Source organism: Sprattus sprattus (assembly GCF_963457725.1).
Source record: "Sprattus sprattus genome assembly, chromosome: 12".
NCBI classification, from domain to species: Eukaryota; Metazoa; Chordata; class Actinopteri; order Clupeiformes; family Clupeidae; genus Sprattus; species Sprattus sprattus.
In genome coordinates, this window is record NC_137910.1 from 19,442,110 (window position 1) to 19,454,609 (window position 12,500).

At 46.7% G+C, this 12,500-nt stretch overlaps 1 protein-coding gene across 1 annotated transcript in view; it reads right to left on the reverse strand.

Moving 5' to 3' along the window:
- Positions 1-12,500, reverse strand: part of kcnh1a (potassium voltage-gated channel, subfamily H (eag-related), member 1a) — a gene marked incomplete at both ends in the record, with an annotated part of 72,857 nt that overhangs the window by 24,905 nt on the left and 35,452 nt on the right. Inside the window, 2 exons of the mRNA XM_080849050.1 lie at positions 6,720-6,972; positions 7,837-8,036. Of these exons, the coding sequence (XP_080705176.1) occupies positions 6,720-6,972; positions 7,837-8,036 (453 nt within the window). The remainder of the gene's footprint in view (positions 1-6,719; positions 6,973-7,836; positions 8,037-12,500) is intronic.

Genomic DNA, 12,500 nt, shown 5'->3' on the forward strand with positions numbered 1-12,500 from the left:
TGGGAGCACTTAGCCACCGCGGGCATTTAGAACTGTTCCTCTCATCCATTTGAACAGCTGACAGCCAGTGTAGGGACGAAGAGGCAGTCAGACACCCCCCCACCTCCACCCCCCCTCCCCCACCCGGCCCACAGCACTCTCATCCGCCTCTCAACTTCACTACTGACACCTCATCATCTTTACCAAGCTGTCTGAGCTCTCTCTCTCTCTCTTTCTCTTTATCTCTCTCTCCTTCCCTTTCTCTCTCCCTCTCTCTCTCTTTCTCTCCTGTATCATACACATAGACGTATTCCAGGGTTTCTTCCTCACGGTTCAGATGCAGTTGAAGGAAATAAAGCTTAGTAGAATCAGCACTCCTCTCTAGGAACGCAGATTTCCTCTGAGGACTGAGATTATAGAGTAATCAGAGCATCCTATCTCTCTCTCTCTCTCTCACACACACACACACACACACACAAACACACACACACACACACACACACACACACACACACAAACACACACACACACACACACACACACACACACACACAAACACACACACACACACACACAAACACACACACACACACACACACACACACACAAACTCTCCTACTCTAATATCTTACAAGAGTGTAGATTTCATATCTTGCCCCCCTCACCCAAACCCCTCACTGGCATGTCTCATGAATGCGTAGTGTTCATTTCTTGGTGTCTCGGAGGCAACACAGAGCCAAAGTCGATTTGCGAGGATGCAACTGCAACTAGCTCTGAGCGAAAGTCGTTCATTAAATTTGAATGTCTGAGATTTCCTTTGGGGGGTTGGGGGGGGGGTTAACACGGAGAAGTGTATTCCCAAGCCAATGACTCCCTCCATCTCAGGGAAAGATGAAATGCCTCCGCAGCATTAAGCTCACATTATTATTTCAGCTTCACTGCACCGGTCTGCCTGCGGGTCACTGTTAAGGGGTAGCACTATTCCAAGTACATTTCTCATTTACTTAAGGTGCGCTAAACCTCACCATAGATTTTTAATGAAGGTCAGTCTAAACTTTGTGCAAATCTCATCGTCCTTTTGACATGTTAGTACAAAGAACTCATAGTAAAAAGAAAACGTAGTATGAGTGCGTTTAGATTTAAAAACTAATTAAGCCTTTGTCAGCACAGACCTTTGCCCTGAAGTCGTGTGTGTGTGTGTGTGTGTGTGTGTGTGTGTGTGTGTGTGTGTGTGTGTGTGTGTGTGTGTGTGTGTGTGTGTGTGTGTGTGTGTGTGGACACCCTGGGTTGTGTGTGTGAGCACTGGAGGTCAGTGGCAAGAGCAGTGTGTGTAAGGACGTATGTGAGGAGTTGTGTGTGAGAGCTAGACGTCGGGTGGCGGAGGTTGATGTGTGTGTGTGTGTATGTGTTGGTTGGGTGGACAGAGCGGTGCAGTACACACACAGTGCAGGGCCCAGCATGTCAGATGCCATCAGTGCTGTTAACATTCCCCACCGTCGGTCTGGGTGTCGGCCAGCCACGCTGTCACACCACTGATGGCTCTCCACTGAAAAGCTGCCAGCATTCATCAACCACAGGCATAACGCTGCAGAAGCAAATGTGTATGTGTGTGTGTGTGTGTGGAAGTATGTTTGTGTATGTGTGTGTGTGTGTATATGCATATGTGTTTGTGTGAGTGTGATTGAGAGAGAGTGTATGTGTGTCGTGTGTGTGTGTGTGTGTGTGTGTGTGTGTGTGTATGTGTCTTGGGGGGGGGGGGGGGGGGGGCTGTCAGTCCAGTCTCATGCTGATGGCTTTGCAGAGGCAGTGAGTGTGTGGAGTAAATCTCAACTGTCGTCATGGAGATACATGATGTGCAGAAGGACAGGTGCAAACCTCTATTAAACAAATGGGTCTGACCTGCTGGGTAATTGCTACATAACGACACACACATACGCTGTTTGGACTCTGCTGCTGTTTGACTTAACCTGTCCGCACTGCAGCTCCGCTTGTGCTTCAGTCCTTCTGTGTAGATCACGCTTGTGTTACCAGTGGTTCAGCCTGTGTGTGTGTAGACTTATTCTCTGAGGATCACAAGTGTGTTACCAGTGGTTCAGCCCATGTGTGTCTACACTTCTTCTCTGAGGATCACGAGTGTGTTACCATTGGTACTCAAGGGAGCCAGGTTGAGTGTGAGCGCCCGGTGAGTGTGAGGTCAGCAGGGTCAGTGTGGAGTATCAACACAGCCTGTTTGGTCTGAAAGACAGCACCCCATTGACCCGAATGAGAGTGGAGATCCACAATTATTCATCGGCGTCCCAGTGCTCAGTAACTGATGGTGGCCAAAATGAGCAGGAGGTTCATGGAGTGGGAATAAGAGACTAATGAAGAGCGACAGAATGAGGGAGAATGAGAGCTTATGTCAATGCTGGAGTGCATCGCAGGAGTGGGTTCCCGTATCAGTGTCTGTCTGCCCAATTATCTACCAAAATGCTGTGTGCATTGACAACTACAGCGAGTTAGTCAATCGATGGATACTACCACCAGCTATGACACTACTGCTAATGATGTGCATGGATGTGTGTGTGTGTGTGTGTGTGTGTGTGTGTGTGTGTGTGTGTGTGTGTGTGTGTGTGTGTGTGTGTGTGTGTACGTGCGTGTTTGTGTACGTGTGTGTGTCTGCGCATGTGTGTGTGTGTGTGTGCTAATAAGTGTGTGTGTGTGTGTACATGCGTGTGTGTGTGAGTCTGTGCTTATTAATGTGTCTGTGTGTGTGTGTGTGAGAGAGTTTGTGTGAGAGCGTGTTTATGAGTGTGATGTGTGTGAGTGTGAGTGTGTGTGTGTGTGTGTGTGTGTGTGTGTGTGTGTGTGTGTGTGTGTGTGTGTGTGTGTGTGTGTGTCTGTGTGTGTGTGTGTGTGAGATAGCGTTTATGATTGTGTGAGTGTGTGTGTGTGTGTGTGTGTGTGTGTGTGTGTGTGTGTGTGTGTGTGTGTGTGTGCAAGAGTAGAGTGTTGCAGTGAGAAAAGTGATGTTACAACTAAATATTTTAGAATTCTAACCAGGATAGAGCAACCTAATTCATGTCTAAGGGCACAAATGTGGGACCATTCCAGTCTGATAAGTAGGAGAGTCACCTTAGGTCACAACACAAACTCTCTCTCTTTTAATAAACGATAAGTGGTTGTGCGTTTGTGTCTCTCTCTACACCTCAGTCCGCTCTGTTAAACCTAACGGATCCCTTTGAGACAGTAGCTGAGACAGAACACCTAATGGATCCCTATGAGACCGTAGCTGAGACAGAACAGAGCTGGAGATATAAGCAGAGGACATTAGCTAACGATGGCTCCGCTGGTCTTCTGAGCAGAGGACCCGCTGGTCTTAACCCCACATATCTCTCTGTGCCAGGAGGAGCTCCCAGATCTGTCTTAAACTTGAACTGCACACCAATCCTGCCTTTAACTCCAACTTATGGCTGAAATATACTTCTACGACTCTGTTACTCCATGGTCACGCAGTTGCCTCAGCGGACTCGTTTTCATTTATGGTTCTCTGACGGTTGTTGGTGTTGAAAAGCAATAAAAAAAAAAAAAGAGATGCCGGCGGACCAAGCTTTTAAGATGGTCATATTTGTACATAAAAGTAGTTTGCTTGACTTTTTTTTGCTTAGATTTTTTTAAAGTTACAGTGAAATAGACACTGCAATGTTAAAATCCCGTTATTGTAACTGAAAAATACACCTGAGGGGATTTGTGAGGTGTCTGAGCTAGCTATCTAATGTTGGCATAGTACTACCCACAAGGTAAACAGTGATGTATTGACGGAATGACGGAGACAGATAGTTACAAAAATTGCGAGGTGCACGTCAGGCCACGGAGAGGTTCTTGAAGTGGGTTTGCCACAACGGAGAGGGCTCTTCGTGTCTCTGTGTCTCCGTAAACGGACAACCCATAAATTGGGTTTAACACCAATCGGGCCTTTAATTAACACCAATTCTGCCTTTAACTAACACGAATACGGCCTGACTCTCAATCTGTGCTCTTTCTCGCTTCCCACTTTTCAGGCGCTGGGCAGGTCTTCATCAGTCGTGATGTGTGTGTGTGTGTGTGTTTGTATGTGTGCAAGTAAGAGTCTGTATATGTGCCCTGTGTGAGTGTCACCTCCTGCCTCTTCGCACAAATTAAAAGTCTTGACACCTCTCTCTGCCCTGCTGTCCATGGCAGTATTCCCCAGGCGGGCAGGGATCAAGCAAATTAAAAGTCCCGCAGCGCTGCACCCAGCCAAACCGAGTTTGACTCTCCTGACCTCCCCATCTGCACAGACTCTTTCCTCCTGGCCTCGTTATTCTCCTCGCGCCTCCTGGGCCATTGCATCAACACTCTTCTCCTGGTCATAGTTCAACAACAACATATAGGACAGGGCAATATATTTCCTTGTCCATATTTCATCTTTATCTTAAACAAACTGTCTACTGAAACCCCTATGGCAAAGTACAAGAGGTTCATTCCCATAAAGCACACTGACACAGCTGGATGCCAGTCTGATATGAAGCAATTAAATTAAATTAAATTAAATTAAATTGAATTGAATTGAATTGAATTGAATTGAATTGAATTGAATTGAATTGAATTGAATTGAATTGAATTGAATTGAATTGAATTGAATTGAATTGAATTGAATTGAATTGAATTGAATTGAATTGAATTCAATTCAATTCAATTCAATTCAATTCAATTCAATTCAATTCAATTCAATTCAATTCAACTGTTTGCCTTCACGGACCATCTGTACTAAGTAACAGAGAAGAATTCAAATCAGCAATTCTTACATCGGAGTTTATCTGACCAAAGTGACCATTTGAAAAAAGATCCGTGTTGATCTTAGCAGGGGCACGCGCACACTCACACACACGCGCACACACACACACATATAGGCCATATTTCTGGAATTGCTTTATCCCTACTAACGGTGATCTTTCCTTCCATTGTATAGAGGCTTCATGGTAACATGTGTGTTATGCACTATGTGGTTATTTGTCCTTTGTTGTGTCACTTAAGCTAATAGGGTTTTCAATTTGCAGAAAGGCCTTCAAATCTCTGCCCTCCCTCCCTCATACGGATGGCACTGTGCAGGCCGCGTGAAAGACGCATGGACGTGTGAATTGACACAACAAAGCTGACGCTCCAGCCTGTGGCACCAGTGTCCTCTGTCCTCCGCCTCCTCTCTGGTGTCTCTGACAGATGTATTTTATATTCTCTGAGTGAGTCCAGCCCCTGAGGTGCATTTGATCCTCTGTCTCCTCCGACTCTCAAACCTCTTAGCCCCAGAACAGCCTACTGCCTGCTTGCCTGTCTATCTGTCTGTCTGTCTGTCTGTCTGTCTGTCTGTCTCCACACACACAGCCTCCTTTCATCTCCACCCACTCCACGTCCACCACTGCCATTGTGGTCCTGCCTGCCCGTTGGTAGCCTTCCCTTCCTCATCACCTACTCTAATCTTCTGTGCTGCGTTCGGTCTGATTCCAGTGTTGGAATGGGCCATGAGGAGGAGGCGGGCCAGTATTCTAATAGGGATGAATTATTCACACGGATAGTCTATGGAATATTCATGAAGGTTCTGGATCACCAGTGTCAAGGTTTACGACGGAGGTAAACGGGAATAGTGAATGTGGGAATACTGTCCTACTTAGTCAACAACTTGGAGATCTACTGAGAACAGGATTGGCTGATGTGGTGTGTAATGTGCGGTAGATGTTAAGACAGCCAAGATAAATGCGTTGGTCAATTCAAGCCTTCAAGCACCTTGGGAAAAAAACTGTTTTGTGACCACTTGACATTTGAGTCAACTGAAAGAGACTTTTCTATCTCTGTATTTGTCTCTTTTCCAGGCGGCTCTATCAGGCCTCCAGCGCTACTTTGATGTGTCTCATTTGCACATGGAGTCAATAGAGAGAATGATTTACTTCTAATGAGCCTCCTACGCTTAGTCTCGCACTTCTTCCCTCTCCCCCTCTATCCTATGTGCTCTCTCTTCCCTCTCGCCTATGCACTCTCTCTTCCTCTCCTATGTCCTCTCTCTCTCTCTCTCTCCTATGTCCTCTGTCTCTCCCTCCATCTCTCCTATGGACTCTCTCTCTCCTATGTCCTATGTCTCTCCCTCCCTCTCTCCTATGGGCTCTCTCTATCCTATGTCCTATGTCTCTCCCTCCCTCTCTCCTATGTCCTCTCTCTCTCTCTCCTATGCACTGTCTCTCTCTTATGCACGCTCTCTCTCCCTCTCCTATGTCCTCTGTCTCTCCCTCCATCTCTCTTATGCACTCTCTCTTTCCTATGTGCTCTCTCTATCTCTCCTATGTCCTCTGTCTCTGTCTTTCTTTCTCCCTCCCTCCCTCTCTCCTATGCACTCTGTCTCTCTTTCTCTCTCTCTCTCTCCCATTCATCTATTTGTTTCCTAATGAGCAAGGCCACCAGTTTAGGACACTCTTCTTCTTGTGTGTGTGTGTGTGTGTGTGTGGGGGGGGGGGGGGTTATTAATATGGTCTGATATGTGAAATACACCAAAATTTTAACTGTGTATCTCAAAGCAGGACACATCCATTCATTCAAATGGTAATATCCAAATCCCAATCCCCTTCAGCAACATAACCCAACACACACACGCCCAACACACACGCCCAACACACACGCCCAACACATACACAAACACACACACACACACACACACACACACACACACACACACACACACACACACACACACTCACCCAAGATGGCAACCACCTCATCATCCTGGATGACCTCCAGTGAGCCTGACACCACAAAGCAGAGGCTGTCTACGCTCTCCCCGGCATGGTAGATGAGGTCGCCCGGGGCACAGTGGATGGTCTGGAACTCCATGGCCAGGGCACGCAGGCAGCCGTCACTGGCCAATCGGAACGCAGGATGCTCCTTAAACACCTTCCTGTTCAGATGCACACAGATGTCAGCGCGCATGTCCTTAGGGCAGATCTGCAACACCTGCAAAACAGACAGAGAGAAGAGAAGATACAGAAGATGGAAGATGGAGAAAGAGAAAGAGAAAGAGAAAGGAGGTTTAAGAGAAGAGTTTGGAGAAGGGCAAGAAAGAAAGGCAAGAAGGAAAGAGGAAGGAAAGAACAAGAACACAACAGGAGAAGTAGTCAAAAACACTGCCGTTCCTGTGCGCAGGAATCCCATTTGCTCCACTGCTTCTCCTGAGGCTCCTCTAAACCTTCATTCCCAGAGCATCCCCTGCTGCCAGCAGCCCCAGCTGGAATGCAGTTGTCACGGTAACCTCCTCACAAACTCCTGGAAGGCAGAAGTGACTCTGCGGAGGAGTGGGTAGGATGCCGAGCCGGGGACGATGAGAGGATTTGATTCCTCCCCTCCTCTCCTCTCTTCTCCCCTCCTCTCCTCCCCCTCTCCTCTCTTCTCCCCTCCCCTCCCCTCCCCTCTTCTCCTCTTTATGCTTGGCTGGGAGTGAAGTGCAGGGGCTGCTTATCACTGCACTCATTATCAACACTGAGATCTCATTTACCATATCAGTTACACATTATCTGCAGTCATTGTGGTAAGCCTTTTCTAATGGTGAAGCAATTTGTCATTTTACACACAGTAACAGAAAGACGAAGAGTAAGATGAGCGACAGATGCATGAAGACGGCAGGAAGGAAGATTGCAAGGGAGTGACAGAGATAATGAAAGAGAGAGAGAGAAAGAGACAGAGAGACAAGGAGAATGAGACGGAGAGCAAAACACAGACACACACACACACACGCACAGGTAAACTTGGGAATGGATCATGCATAGGGGCTAACACAAACCAGCATGCGAGGTAATAAATTGGGCTTACAGTTTGCGATACCTTTTCTGTATCTATGCCTCGCGACATGGACCAGGTGGAGGCGATGTAGTCCATGACTCGCTCGCTCAGGCCCTTGGGCACCTGGTACAGCTTCAGGAAGTCCCGCACGCTGTTCAGCATCTCGTGGTACCTGTTGGTGTTGGCGTACATCTGCTGGAAAATGGTGGTGACGTTACCGAAGATGGTGGCGTACAGAAGAGCTAACAGAGAGACAAAGGCAGAGGGAGAACAGCTTTAGTTCATTTAGTTCCTTTAGTTCAGTACTCAGGGAACTAAGCAACTTTGCTTTTCTGTGCTGTGGAAGAAGAGATGAAATGACAACATACAAATGTACTTTCAGCAGGCACAGTCCTCCAAAGTAACTCACAGCACAGATATATATTTCCATCAGTAGCCTGCACTGTAAACCCAGACAGTTCTACTAACTCATTAACATTATGTATTCAGTACTTAAAACCTGGTATTTAGTTGACCCAACTTAAAATGTATTAGTTTTCTGAGCAAGTGCAGACGTTTTAATTGTATTGGAATGTATTTGTTTGAGTTAACATTGCCTGATAACTCAAAAAGTGTTAGTATCTGACGTCATCAACGTTGTTGAGAACACCATTGCAAAGCTCTTGCGATGAGAGAACGACACAGCAGACTTAAGGTAGAGGAGTCGTTTAGTAATCCAGAGGTTGGAAGGTTGCTAGTTCGATTCCCCACTCCTCCTAACCAAGTGTATAAGTGTGAACCCCTAAACTGCTCATGATCTATAAATGCAAAATTCCTTGTCAATCGCTTTGGATAAAAGCGTCTGCTAAATCACAGACGTAAATGTAAATGCAGTGGCAAAACTGGGAAGGCGATCGACCAATGACAGTTCTCTCTACAGTAAGAGCTTGCGCAAGAAATTGGAACATAAGGAAGATACCCTTTCAAAAACTTGTAAGGGCGTAATAACTAGTTTGTGAAAGACCCAGAGAAACACAAATATCTGACAAGGCTAAATCCTTTACGATTTTGGAATAATATGAGTTCAGACAACTAAAAAATTATGAAAATGATAACACAAAAAATCAGAATAGCCGATGTATAATTTTTGAGTTAAAAAAATAATATATGTACTCAAATTTTCTTATGTAATCGGTTACATCAAAAGTTTTGAGTTCTCTGAACTTGTTCAGGTTTACAGTGTGTCTGTGCTCCCTGGCAGTCGAACCCATGATTTTGGTGTTGATAGCACCTCACCCTACCATTTGCTTCTGCCAGTTGAGACCCAGAAACACAAGTGATGACTAGCGATGACCATAACGTGTGCATACGTATACACGTGTACGTGTAGTATTCCTTTAAGTTATTACTAGCTTGACATTTGTGGCGACAATGTTTGTCCCTGTGGAGGAGAGACACTGAGGACGGTGAGTTAAAGGGTGTGGAACTCTGTAGAGCCCTCCATCCCTGCAGCTGACAGCTGCCGAAGAGACTTCAGATGGATAGTAGTGTATCATTTCAATCATCTCACAACATCTATACTGGCAATGACTAAACAAGTAGGGGAGAGAGAGAGAGAGAGAGAGAGAGAGAGAGAGAGGGAGAGAGAGGGAGAGAGAGGGAGAGAGAGGGGAGGGGGAGGTGGAGAGAGAGAGAGAGAGAGAGACAGAGAGGGAGGGTGAGAAAAGGAGGAGGCATAAGATGGAGAAAAGACTTTAACAAAAGCTAAAATAAGACCAAATAGTGGAGGGAGTGCTGCTCATAAGAGGGTGTAGATAGCAGGACAGTGATGAGGACAGTGAGAGATGACAGGCTGAGGACTGGGCAAGTGAAAAAGACGAGAGGAGAGAGAGAGAGAGAGAGAGAGAGAGAGAGAGAGAGAGAGAGAGAGAGAGAGATGCAATTGGCAGTGGCAAAAGAGGGGCTGTAAGTGTCTCTCAGGCTCCTAATGTTCTAAGGAGGAGACAGGCAGCAGGGGCTGCTGCAGCCTATTTAAAACCCATCACAAATGAGTGAAGGGAGGAGAGAGTGAGGACGACAGCCTTGGGAATAACGACCAACACTCAGACAACATCTCACACAGATGAGTTTTACATGCAGGGAATGGCACCAGCCACATCAAACCTGTGACACAGCACACACCCCTAGAAGCACAGCTTAGCAGAGAGAGAGAGAGAGAGAGAGAGAGAGAGAGAGAGAGAGAGAGAGGAAGAGAGAGAGAGAGTAAAAGAGAGAGAGAGAGAGAGTAAAAGAGAGAGAGAGTACAAGAGAGAGAGGTATCTAAGAAGTGTTTGAATATAGATGAGCCTTAAGAGGGAGCTATGCTGTTGTGTCAGATGCTTCTGTTGATCTCCGTGGAGCAGGAGGAAAATCTCTGAAAAACCAGGAAAATATGCAGACAAGCAGGCTGTGTTTCTTCCCTGACCTGAGGGCAGACTAAACACAGAATGACAGACAGACACACACACACAGCAACACACACACACTTACACGCCAGGCCACCCACGCAGGCTGGCACGCACACACACGCATACTCATGTACTCACACACACTCACACACACTCACACACATACACACACACACACACACTTGCATGCGCACACCAACACACACACACACACACACACACACACACACACACACACACTCCCTCTCTCCAAGTGACAGTTGTGTTGAGGATGGGAACACACACTGCTCTGAGTGAGACAGAGAGGCAGAGCGGCGCTGACAGAAGCTGTCTCGCCAAATCAGACGCGGTGTAGGGCTGAGGGACGCCACATGAAGGCCGCATGCACATGCTTAGAGGTCAAAGGTTACGTATATAAAAGGCCCACAGGTCTGGCGGGAGCATCATCACACTGCGGCTGCTTTCTTCAGAGACCTTGGGGCAGACACATAGGAACCATGAGCTTATTGCTTGTTCTGGCAACACCCAAAATATCTCAGCATTCATAGAACAGTATAAGCTTCACCACTGCATGTTGATGGTATGAGGCAGTCAGTGAATGTCAGTGAACATTCAGTTACAAAGGGACCTGGTTACACAGGCAGGGTAAAACCTATGGTGCCTGAAGTCTTACTTGAATGAACACATCAAACAAGTACTTGCACCGCCACATTTGTCAAACTACGGTGATGGCATTTGGGTCAGTGAATGCGAATGTGAATGTCAGTGAGCATTCAGTTGCAAAGGGACCTGGCTAAACACATTTACCTTCATTGCTTTCGCAGACACTTTATCCGAAGCTACTTCCAGTACATTTCCATCAGTGTGTGCATTGCCGGGGTATCTAGCCCATGATCTTGATATTGTTAGCATATTGGTCTCATCTAGTGGCACTGTCATGGCAAAAAGTGACCGGGCGCCAAAAAGTGACAGGGTGACGTACTACTAGCGTTGGTATAGCAACTGTCACTCAAGAGTCGTTCGAAAGCCAATATTACGTCATCCGGGCTCTTTTTGTTGCCCAGTCACTTTTTGCCATGACAGCACCACAGGGCCTAGAAAGCCAGTGAAGGCCAACGGTGCCCACAGTCTAACCTCAATGTACTCATCAGACGAGTAGCTGTCAGGCTGGCACTAAGGTTAATGACAGGATGGCGTCAGTGTGCAGGGATGTGATTGTGAGGAGACTGCCAGTGAATAAGGCAGCTCGGAGAACAAAGTTCTGTGACCTTTAAGAGAGGAGTTAATAACTGCGCTGTCAGTGTGTTAATGTTTATGGACAGCAAAGTACTGATGTGTAAGGGTAGAGCTGATGAACAGCAACGACAAATCTCTCCTCTCTCACACACACACACACACACACACACACACACACACACACACACATGCACACACACACACGTGCACACAAACAGAGACTCACAAACATGCACTGACATATGGATTGATACATCCACTCTGCTTCCCCGACAGTCTTTATCCCATTTAACCGCTGACTGCTTACTGACTTTTCCACTCTGCTTTGTCTGGTGCATCATGTCTGCTTGGTTCTCAGCCTATTTGTGTGATTGTATCACACACACACACACACACACACACACACACACACACACACACACACACACACACACACACACACACACACACACACACACACACACACACACACACACACACTCTCTCTCTTTCTTTATCTCTCTTACACACACACAGACACACACATATCCTGTATATATACACACACACACACACACAAACACACTATCTCTCTCACACACACACACACACACACACACACAAACACACACACACACACACAGAAACCGAGAGAGAGCGAGAGAGAGAGAAAGACAGAGACAAACACATACAGGCACACACACACACACACAAATAAACACACACACACACACACACACACAGAGAAACAGAGAGAGAGAGAGATAGTGAGTGAGAGAGAGAGAGAGAGAAACACATACAGACAGACAGACACACACACACACACACACACACACATACACACACAAACACAAACACACATGCACACCCCAGCAGGTAAGGGAGCATTGAGTGTGACTAAAGAGCTGTCAGCAGCTTGGCGTTGCAGATTTATCACATGGGCTTTAGCCATACAGAGTGGGCACCTCAGATTGCTGTGTTTATTGCAGCCTGTTAAATGACACTGTTATGGCCTCGGCCCAGGATCAAATGGCCCACGGCTCCACTGAGGCATGAGGGTGAAGA